The sequence below is a fragment of the Cotesia glomerata genome, linkage group LG2, assembly GCF_020080835.1.
Source record: "Cotesia glomerata isolate CgM1 linkage group LG2, MPM_Cglom_v2.3, whole genome shotgun sequence".
NCBI lineage: Eukaryota > Metazoa > Arthropoda > Insecta > Hymenoptera > Braconidae > Cotesia > Cotesia glomerata.
The window spans coordinates 5,710,924-5,722,193 of record NC_058159.1 but is presented as its reverse complement, the minus strand read 5'-3'; the positions used below and the strand labels follow the sequence as shown (position 1 = coordinate 5,722,193).

Sequence of the window (11,270 nt, the reverse complement as noted above, 5' to 3'; positions counted from 1 at the left end):
TTTTGAGTAAATTGACAGAAAATTGACTGTTAAAAATTTATTCCTCGGTGTCCACGGGAGATTTAGAAAAAAAAACTTATGGGAATCATAGAGTACACCCTACAGAAGATTTTCAGACCCAAAATCGATCGATTAACCCCATGGACATCAAGTCCAGCCCCATAAAAGGCATTTTTTAAGTAAATTGATAGAAAATTGACTATTAGCAATTTATTCCTCGGTGTCCACGGGAGATTAAGAAAAAAAACTCATGAAAATCATAGAGTTGACTCTATAGAAGATTTCGAGATCAAGAATCGATCGATCAACCCCTTGGACACCGAGGAATAAATTTTTAATCGTCAATTTTCTGCCAATTTACTTAAAAAACGCTTTTTATAGGGCTGTTACTCGGTGTCCATGGGGTTGATCGATCAATTATGGATCTGGAAATCTTCTGTGGAGTCTATTCTATGATTTTCATGAGTTTTTTTTCTCTTAATCTCTAGTGGACCCTGAGAAATAAATTTTTAAACTTGAAAATAATGTAAAATTAGCTGAAAATAATCAGTTATAGGGCTCCTTCTTCGTGTCCATGGGGTGGGTTAAAGTCTTATTGATTTTTTGACACTCTAGAATGTGTATATTTAAGGTACACATCGCGTTTATCTTTTATTTTTTGCTGGACACCGAGCATCTAATTTTTTTTCGTCTGTTTTTTTTGTTGCTTGTCGTTTCTCGATAGTGTCCGCGGGATGCATGCGCGTGACAGAAAGGTCCGACCGCCATTTGGTGTTTTTCGTGATATCTCTGAAAATATTTATTTAATAAAAAAATTGATAATTACATCTTTGTTGGTTTTTCATTTTAGTTTTTTTTTTTTAAATAAACTTCCCCCTCAAACTTACGGTTCTCGAGTTATCACGATTTAAACAATTAAATTGTTATTAACAATTGTTTGCATCATTTGTCAGCAAATTGAATACGATATTCGTAATTCTTGACCTAAAATACATAAGAATTCGTTGGGTTTTTCCATGGACATAAAATGTACACGGGCTTCCCTCCTTAGTCGATGGACTATGTTGAGTCAAAATGTTATTTCTTTCTGTGCAGTTGGATTCTCTTATAATTTCCAAAGAAAAAAATTTTTTTGGCTTTCTTTTGACAACGATAACTCACGAACGAATCAACTGATTTTGACTGAGCTAGCGGCGATCAACTTGGTTTTTTTATGTTAAAAGCTGATTAGATTTTGGAATCGATCGGTAAAGCCGTTTAGAAATTATTCTAAAAAAACCACATTTAAAAAAATTTTTTTTTGTAGTTATTTTGAGATTTTTCAAAATCCACCAGTTTAAATCTGCCCAAACTATATTCAAAATCTAAGTTTGGCCAAGCCCTTTCGAATGGTGCCAACCGCGTTGAAATCGGTCAAGCCGTTCAGAAAATATAAGAGGCCACACACACACATACACACATACACACACAGACAGACATACATACATTGTCGCGGAAACATTCGAAGAAGCTTCCTAGGACATCAAAACGTTAATATCCTCTAAAAACTCGATTTTTGAAATACGGGGTAAAACCAATAACTTTCCAACTTCTGGAAATTTCTAATTTTCTTAGCGGGAAGTTAAAAAGTATTCAGTAGAAATCGAAATTTCAAATACTGGTTAAATTATTTCATATCTTAAAAAGATAATAAAATGAAGTCATTATTTCAGGAATAAAAAGTATTTAGTAGAATCAGAAATTTTAAATACTGGTTGAATTCTTTCATATCCCAAAAAGATAATAAATTGAAGACATTATTTCAGGATTAAAAAGCATTCAATGGAATCAGAAATTTTAAATACTGGTCAATTCTTTTATATCTTAAAAAGATAATAAAATGAAGTCATTATTTCAGGATTAAAAGTATTTAGTAGAATCAGAAATTTTAAATACTGGTTGAATTCTTTCATATCCTAAAAAGATAATCAAATGAATACATTATTTCAGGATTAAAAAGTATTCAATAGAAACAGAAATTTTAAATACTAGTTGAATCCTTTCAAATTCTTAAAAAAACAATCAAATTAATACATTATTTTAGGCTTAAAAAGTATTCAGTAGAATTATAAATTTCATATGCTAGTTGAATTCTTTCATATTCTAAAAAGATAATAAAATGAAGGCATCATTTTAGGATTAAATAGTATTTAGTAGAATAATAAATTTCAAATACTAGTTGAATTCTTTTATATTCTGAAAAAATATTCGAATTTAGATATTATTTTAGAATTAATAAGTATTTAACAGAATTAAAAATTTTAAATACTAGTTTAATTCTGTTTTATTCTACTACTCCTTTCGATTATTTTATTATTAAAAAGTATTTAATATGATTAATCGTGATTTTTGAAACAGGATTTGCAGTACTCAGCAGAATTTGAAAGTATTAACATTTTAATTCTTTTGAATTCTATCAACTTCCTTTTTTTAATCAGGGGTTGTGGAATTGGACATAGCTAGCGCTACTACACTTGTAATCATCGAGAACGAGACGTCGTAGCATAATCGTGATTTTAACAATCACTTCATAATATTTATCATTTAAATGTGACAATTTATTATTTACATGGAAGAAAATACTATTTCAAACAATAATATTCGCTATGTGAAAATCGAAAATGGTAAAGTATAATAATTAAGAATTTTGACTTTGATATTTATCATTTCGTACCTGAAAAATAATCGCATGCACTAATAGAAGGATTTCTTAGTATTTGAAAAGATTTCTTTATATTTAAGAAATCATTTCTTAGTATTTAAGAAATATTTCTTAAATACAAAGAAATATTTCTTAAATATTAAGAAATATAACTACTAAGAAATATTTCTTAAATACAAAGAAATATTTTTTAAATGCTAAGAAATGATGTTTAAGAAATGATTTCTTAAATACAAAGAAATCTTCTTAAATGCTAAGAAATCCTTCTATCAGTGTGATAGACGTCAATATTTACGTCAATTTTTACAAAGTAAAATGGTAAATTTTAAAAGCAACGCAAAAAATCAAACAATAATTATTGATTTGCTTGGACTGGTAAAATATATATTTTAAGAGTAGAATTTTTACTGTTTCAAATGTTAAATTCTCCTAGTGCGAAACCTTCCCTTTCTCCTTATAGTATAGACTATATATTAAAACGGCAATTTTTACTGTTTGAAACTGTAATTTTTCAAGATGAGAGTCGTTATTTACCATAGTGACAGCTACTTATCACATTTTCGATATTAAATTATAAATTGTAGCTTTTACACTTTCAATATTACGTTTTGTAATATTTACAATTGTGCCACCCCGATGTCCGCTGTATATAGAAAAAAAAAATGTTCTTGAATCAAGTATATATTTTTGAAGATCTCAATATTCTTGGTTTGAGTAGAAAAATTCTTGATTTAAGAAAATTTTTCTTGATTTAAGGAAATTTTACTTAATTCAAGAATTTTTTGTCTTGATTCAAGACCATTACCCTCTTCAAAATTATATTCTTGGTTTAAGAATATTTCTCTTGAATCAAGTGAATTTTTTTTTTCTGTGTACTGTTTGAAACTATAAAAATTAAACGGAATCCGAGTGAATTTTACAGTTTATTTATTTATTGAATTTAAATGCTAAGACATAAAACCAAATAGCAAGAAGTAAATACATAGAATTTTGTTTCACATAAGTAATAAAATTAAGATTAGAAGTATTAGCTTAAGTATAAACAATTTTATATTATTCATAAATAAGAGGAAGGGGAGGAGGTTGAGAGCAGCTCAGAGTCCTCTAGTGATGACGATTATCAGTCGATTATTTCATCGGTTTGGACCCCTCCGGCAATGAAAGATCCTCTAATAAACCTGCCGATGAGTCAGCCAATTAACCCATCAGTACAGCCGGCGAACGATCTCGAGGCCTTGTCATTTGATCCGCAGGTCAAAGAAAAGGAACCATTGATTCCTCCACCAACGCCTGAAATTAAAGTTCAGGGAATTGCTTGCCAAAAACTTGGGTCGGCAAGTTGGAATCGGATCAGATACAAGGAAGTCCAAAATAAGCTTCATGCGGTTCCGGTATTTGATTCACTGAAAATCAACACTCAGTTGGAGGGCCTTGTTTCTCAGTCCTATTATCTTACGCTTTTGGAGCGTATGGACGAGCTAACAGGAACTCTGACTCATGGTTTGCTAAAACAGCGTCAATTCTTGATGGAAGGGATGAAATCCCTAGCAACTAAACACCCGGAAGCTTACAATGACATAAAAGGAGCGTTCTTAAGAGATTCTAAGTTTAAAGAAACTTCTGACGACCTGCTTCAGTTTACGTGCGCTAGAAGAGCAGAAGTAATCGAGATGCGCCGAAATGTTTTTAAACCCAGCGAGCAACATCACGCGGCGAAGTTGGCGGAGATTCCGCCATCAGAAACCCACTTATTCGACGAAGAACTGCTTTCAAAATTTCTAGACCAACGAGGTGGGTTGAACAAGGTGTTCCCTCAAAGCAGAAAGCCACTGACAGAGAAGCCTCATTTCTATGGATCGAAGAATAGATCCTTTCGAAAATCGAGTGGATCTGGGAGTTCCTCCTTCAAAAAGCCGAAATCACAGTCAGGGGCTAGCGTTTCCTCCAGTAAACAAGGTGCAAAAGAGTCTAGAAGAGAGCATAAGAAACGTGACTACGGGAAGAAAGATCGTAAGTCACCCCGAGCATGACTGCAAGTTTCAGGCGGGCCAACTTCAGTACTTTATCCCCCAATGGAAAAAAATAGCCGCTCCAAATCACGTTATCAAGATTATTCAAGGCTATATACCATATACTATATACCATCCCTTTTACCCAAAAACCAATGTCAGTTCCCTTCTCAGCACAAAATATCAGACGATTCAGCACAAAAATATCCCACCAGATGTCAGTGGAGATACAGGAATTATTGGGAATGGGAATCCTGGAAGTGTCTACATATTCAACAGGTTTTCTCTCTCCGATGTTTCTAATCCAAAAACCAGATGGCAAATATTGCCAGATTTTCAACCTGCAAAGGTTAAATCAATTTCTTCATCCAAAGAAATTTCGCTTAGCAAATCAGTCCAAGGTTCCAAAATTCCTTCAGAGAGGCGATTTTTTGGTCAAGGTGGATGTTTCTCGGGCATACTTTCACATCCCAGTGAAGAAAAGTCACCGGAGATATTTGAGTCTGTCGTACCAAGGCAAAATTTACAGCTTCACCTGCCTGCCTTTCGGATTGGCGAGTGCTCCAAGGGATTTTGCCCGAGTAAGCAATTGGGTGGCAAGTCTCTTTCGCCAAATGGGGATGAGAGTCCTAGTATACTTAGACGACTTTCTATTCGCTCATCAAAGCAAGGACATCTTGAGAAAGCAGTTCAAAACAGCAGTTCACTATCTTCAAAGTCTGGGTTGGATGTTAAACTTGGAAAAGTCGGTAACAGAACCAACGAGAGAGTTGGAGTTCTTGGGAATAAGGTGGAACACGAGACTGAATACTATGGAATTGCTAAGCAACAAAAAAGATCGCAATCTCAAGACATTGGATCAGATAAAGTCATCGGGGAAGTGGAATTGGAAAATGGCGGCTTGCTTATTGGGTCAGTTGAATTTTGCAACACTAGTCACTCCACTAGGTCGTCTTTTCTCACGCGAGTTACAGAAGGCCTACAGGAAGTTGCCGGAGGAGAGACCAAGGAAGAACAAAATCATAACACCAGGAGCTCTGAAGGACTGCACATGGTGGAAAGAGAACATCAACGACTCCAATCCGATCTTCGAGAACGACCCAGACATCTTCCTGACGACAGATGCATCCGATATAGGCTGGGGATTCCACCTGGACAACGAAATAGAGTTAGGTGTCTGGAAACCGGAGCAACAGAGTTGGCACATGAACCGGAAAGAGCTTTTCACGGTATTAAGTGCAATCGAGAAGTTCAAGGATCAATTGAGAAAAAGGTCAGTGTTGCTGCAGACGGACAACAAGACGGTAGTTGCTTACATCCGAAAACAGGGAGGGACCCGTTCACAAATCCTTCACACCTTGTCCAAGAAGCTGTTATTAATAGCTCGACAGTATCAGATCCGGCTTGTTCCATATTATCTTCCCGGTCAGTACAATTGTCTTGCGGACAGATTATCCAGAGGATTACCCTTGACGGACTGGCACCTCAAAACAGCCTGACCAAGTTAGTCTTCGAGAAATGGGGAACTCCCCAGCTAGACCTTTTTGCAACGAACAGATCCAGAGTAGTGCCGAAATATGTGACAATGGAGATCAACGACCGGGAAGCATGCTTCATCAATGCCTTCAGCAGACCATGGGCGCTGGATTTGGGATGGGTATTTCCTCCACCGCCACTGATCCCCAAAGTATTACAACACCTGAATTCAGCGAAAGGGATCTTCTTGGTAGTAGCACCCAGATGGGAGAAGACCTTTTGGAGGGGAGATCTCAAGAGCAGGAGCACTGCAGCTCCACTCCAGCTGTGGAACATGGAGAACCATTTGGTGGACTTGGCGACAGGGCTGCCTCTACAGAATGCCAAGAACCTCGCTTGGAGGTTTGGAGAGTACGGGGTGGAGTGAACTGATTTCAGGCTTGGCTGAACAGGACATTACTCTTTTATCTTCGGCATGGAGAGAGTCGACCTGGAAGACTTACTCGGCAGCATGGAAGCATTGGTTGGATTGGAGTAAAGATAATGGAGTCTCTCCCCGAGACCCACCACCACAGAACCTGGCAACTTACTTTGGTTACTTGTTCAGAGTAAAGAAGTTGGCTTACAAGACTATTCTGGTTAGAAAATCAGTCATCAACACCTTTGTAAATCCTGAAGGAAAGTTATGCACTCATCCTCTGGTGAAATCGATACTGAAAGCAATCGGCACAAGTGAGGCAAAATTGTTAACACCACGGAAGGAAATTTGGAATATTGAATCCATGATTAGCTGGCTAAGTAATAATCCTCCAGATGAGAAAAGTATTTTTCAAGTTTCGAAACACGTTGCCTTTTCATTATTGTTAGCGTCAGGCAGGAGAGTTCATGATCTTACACTGCCGTCAATTGAACGAAGTAAAATCGTCTTAGAGAATGATTCGTCAACGTTCTGGCCGATATTCGGATCTAAAACTGACACTCCGAACCACCGACAGTCAGGGTGGAAGCTGACGGAATCACACCAGGCTGAATTTAATATTGTCTACTGGATTAAGCAGCTGATAAAAATATCAGCGAGTAAGAGGAGAGCAGTTCCTGACCTAATGAACCTCTTTATTACTACCCGAGGTAAAGTAAAAGGGACATCAAAGGCAATAATTGCGGGTTGGTTAAAAACCATTTTTGCTGCAGCAAAGATTAAAGGGAGCCTTGGATCATTGCGATCGGCCGTAGCTTCCTATAACTACGAGAAAAACGTGAATTTGGACGAGATATTGAAACGGAGAAACTGGAGTGGCCCAGAAAATTTCTTTAAATTTTATTGTAAGTTTGTGAAGAAACCAGAAACTAGTTCTAAAAATATATTATTTTCATCTTTTAAACCAGTTTAAAAATAAACCAAAGTTTATTCTGTTTGTATAATTATCTAATAATAATTATTATTTTATCGTATAGTAAGTTTATAAGCTGTCTAGATTAAGGCTTTGTCAATAAATTTGAGTTTTCAGTGTTCTATAATTGAGCTCTAATTTCTGTAGAGTGTAGTGTCCTTTTCCTTAATAGTATAGTTTTCAGGTCACAGTATACCATAAGTTGTGAGCCGGCAGATTCCAAACATCTCTCCGAAAGGTCAAGCCAAAGGCATAGACCTGAAATATATACCGTTTTCTACCCCGAAAGGGAGGAAAACGATTATTTCGGGTCATGACAAAGGCTTGACCTGAGTAAGGCCTTGCTGGCTGTTTCGAAGCAGTACTGAGGATCAGATCCGCGAGCCGATCCGACTAGCCGTCACCACCTCTAAGGGGGGCACAGGAGGGGGTCAGAACCCTCTTGAAGCCCCTCTAGTGGCAAAATTTGGCAGAATTTGGACAAGTATATACAAAAAGTGCGGAAGGTAATCTCCGAAAGGTCAAGCCTTTGGCATGACCCGAAATAATCGTTTTCCTCCCTTCGGAGTAGAAAACTGTATATATTTTTGAAATTATAATAAATTATTTAAGCAAACAGGCGCTAGAATAAAAATAAATTTGTCATTGGAAGTTGTTTCTATTGTGTATCATGAACTCTCCCCAAGGATTTTAGATGTTAGCCAAATCAACAGATCGTATAATATTTTTTTCTGGATTTACGGGTCCCCTAATGTGTTAAGTAACTTGTTAAACACCGTGTACTGATGTTCTGAATGATAAACTCAAATATAAATATTTGATGTTTTTATTTAATTAAATTAAATTTACTTTTATATGAGTAAATTTTAATATAGTTATAGATAAATTACAAGTGAAAAATTATTAATTAAGTAATTTATTTATTTTTTTTTATTTTAATACAATAATATTAACCATATATTCCAACTTTTCCGTTTTATTAATAATAATCATATCGCATTTTATATCCAAGTTCTTGAAGAATAACTGTAATTATTCTTGTGTTACTCTGATGATTACTTTCTTCAAATCTTGCGGATTATCCACTATCAACTAAAAAATAAAAAAATAATATTGAAAAATAATATTTTTAATTTTTTTCAATTTTTTAGACTAAAAATTTTTTTATTTTAATTTAAAAAAAAACATTCCGAAAATTTTTAGATGTCATATTAACATCTATATCATTATTAAAAAAATAATATTTATAAAAACTAACCCAATGTCCGGCTTCTATAATATAATACTCCAAATTTCCATATTTCTTCATCGAAATCTTGTTATCAATATCAACTTGTTTTGCTGCTTGGAATGCTTCTTTTTTTTCCCAATTAAAACTGTTTACCCATGAGGTAACAGTTGGCGCCGGAATGAAAAGATCATTTTCACCAGCAATTACCACAACTCTAACATCCGTTTTAAGAATTTGATCAACTAAAAATTCATAAAAATCCAAGTTGTATATCATTTTCATCAATAGTTAATGTGTTATAATAAGCATTGAGGCTGCATTCAAAAATGCTTTAGCTCTAGCTACATAATTAAGAAATAACCTTGTATCTTGTGAACTATTGACATTTTTAAAGAGATAAGCTCGACTCGACATTGCACTTATCGAAACCTTTCATTTGAGTACCCACATCATTTTTTCATATATTTATATATATTATATATATATATATATATATATATATATATATATATATATATATATATATATATATGTATATATATATATAAAAAATGCATGTGGGTACTCAAATGAAAGCTCTTGATAATTGTAATATCGGGATGGGCTTATACCTTTATAAAAGTCAATAGTTAAGAAATGAAATTATATTTTGTCAAATATTGACATTTTTAAAGATATAAACTCATCCCGATATTACACTAATCGAGACCTTTCATTTGAGTACCTACATGAATTTTTCATATATTTTATATATTTATATATATGTATATGTGAAAAATATATCAAAATGCATGTGGGTACTCAAATGAGAGCTCTTGATGAGTGTAACATCGGGATGAGCTTATATCTTTTAAAACATCAATAGTTAAGAAATGACATTTTATTTTGTTAACTATTGACATTTTTAAAGATATAAGCTCATCCCGATGTTACATTCATCGAGACCTTTCATTCGTGTACCCACATCAATTTTTCATATATTTTATATATTTATATATGAAAAATATATTCAAATGCATGTGGGTACTCAAATGAAAGCTCTTGATATGTGTAACATCGGGATGAGCTTATATCTTTATAAATGTCAATATAGCTAATAAAATACAGTACACTTTAACAAAAGTCATTATATAATTGAGCAAAATTTGAACAGAATTAATGAATAAAAAATAAAATAATTACAAGTTTGTTTAATAGGCTTCACAACTTTTTCAGCGTAACCCTTTAATACAGTAAGATCTTCATCATGCTTCCACTCGTGACCGAGCCGCAATACATTCTTCACATGATTGTTCATCAGACTTTTCAACTTATCGTCTTTCTCAACGTCAGAATAATTAGTCGTTACACTTGGCGACAAATTGTAAACATTATTCAATTTATAATGATCTCCGATAGCAACTGCTTGCAAAATAACTGAATAAAACAATTCCCAATATTCTCCTTTTTCTTCAGCTTCGGTAGCATTTCTCGCCCTTTCTTCAATTTCTTTAAACTCTTCTTCACTAAATTTATCCTGCATAAAATTTATTAATTAATGCTAAATATTAATAATAAAATTTGATCCTTACTTTATTAGAAGGCTTGGCCCAAAAATTAACAACATCAACCAATGAAATCCACGGAGCTCCCAGAACAACAGCTTTTAAATTACTTTCAATTTGTTTATTTTTTTGAGCCTGTAACAGTCCAAAAATTCAAGTTTTAGTAATTTTATATTAAAAAATTTGGTAAATTTAATATTTGACACATACTTGACTCCAAATTGAAGCGGTTTTAGCGGCGATAACTGTCCCGGAGTTTTCGCTCATCATATAGGTGGGAATAGTTCTGAACTCGGGAACTTTGTTGAAGAAATCTTTGATAACCGCAAAAGTATCTTCACCCATTTGGTCACTTGAACTTGCGTAGTTTATTTCATTGTCAACATAACTGAACCCGCAGCCCAAAATATTGTCGATGAATAAAATATTGAAGTCTTTGAGCCATGTATTGTCTCTGGGGTTAAGATCAATATCCAGCGGTCCGATTTGGTCGAAATTATTTACACCTAAATTATTATTAATTATGACACTAAAATTAGCTTCTTTAAAAATTTTAAGAATTTTTTTATTATTGAAAAAATTATTTAAAAAATTTCATTTGTGAAAAACTTTGTCCAATTTTTAAAAAATATTTTTTAAGTTATGATGAGATGAATTATTAATAGTTGTGAAGAAATAAATTAATAAATGAAAAAAAAATTTTTTTGATTTACCTGCAGATTATTTAATTTCCTAAATATGCATTTGAAACTTAATTCTATTTTATTAATTATAAAAATTATTTTTTGTTAAATTTAAAATGATCATACGGCTGCGCAATTTTAAAACACAGTAACTGCAAAAATTTTATACCTGATTTTTTCTAATAGTATTGCTGCGTTTTGTATAAGTTTTAGACCTTAATTTCAAGTATTTTCT

The 11,270-nt window shown here is 33.6% G+C and overlaps 2 protein-coding genes across 2 annotated transcripts; one reads left to right on the top strand and one right to left on the bottom strand.

Moving 5' to 3' along the window:
* The first annotated feature begins 3,858 nt into the window (after window positions 1-3,858).
* LOC123260123 lies at window positions 3,859-5,025 on the top strand. Its single transcript, XM_044721078.1, has 2 exons — window positions 3,859-4,771; window positions 4,864-5,025. The coding sequence occupies exon 1, from the start codon at window positions 3,859-3,861 to the stop codon at window positions 4,729-4,731; it is 873 nt and encodes a 290-aa protein (XP_044577013.1). The 3' UTR covers window positions 4,732-4,771; window positions 4,864-5,025.
* Window positions 5,026-8,511: 3,486 nt separating this feature from the next.
* On the bottom strand, window positions 8,512-10,927 carry LOC123259689 (serine carboxypeptidase-like). The gene is made up of 5 exons (XM_044720323.1): window positions 10,563-10,927; window positions 10,380-10,487; window positions 9,991-10,324; window positions 8,836-9,050; window positions 8,512-8,669 (listed from the first exon to the last, which is right to left on the bottom strand). Exons 1-5 carry the CDS (start codon window positions 10,695-10,697, stop codon window positions 8,610-8,612), a joined length of 852 nt encoding a protein of 283 aa, XP_044576258.1. The 5' UTR covers window positions 10,698-10,927; the 3' UTR covers window positions 8,512-8,609.
* Between the last annotated feature and the right edge of the window lie 343 nt (window positions 10,928-11,270).

Coding starts and splice junctions, on each gene's coding strand:
- LOC123260123 (XM_044721078.1), top strand. CDS start 3,859: ATGAAAGATCCTCTAATAAACCTGCCGATGAGTCAGCCAATTAACCCA.
- LOC123259689 (XM_044720323.1), bottom strand. CDS start 10,697: ATGGGTGAAGATACTTTTGCGGTTATCAAAGATTTCTTCAACAAAGTT. Junction 10,488..10,562: donor CCGCTTCAATTTGGAGTCAA/GTATGTGTCAAA, acceptor GGACTGTTACAG/GCTCAAAAAAATAAACAAAT. Junction 8,670..8,835: donor TTATAGAAGCCGGACATTGG/GTTAGTTTTTAT, acceptor TTTATTTTTTAG/TTGATAGTGGATAATCCGCA.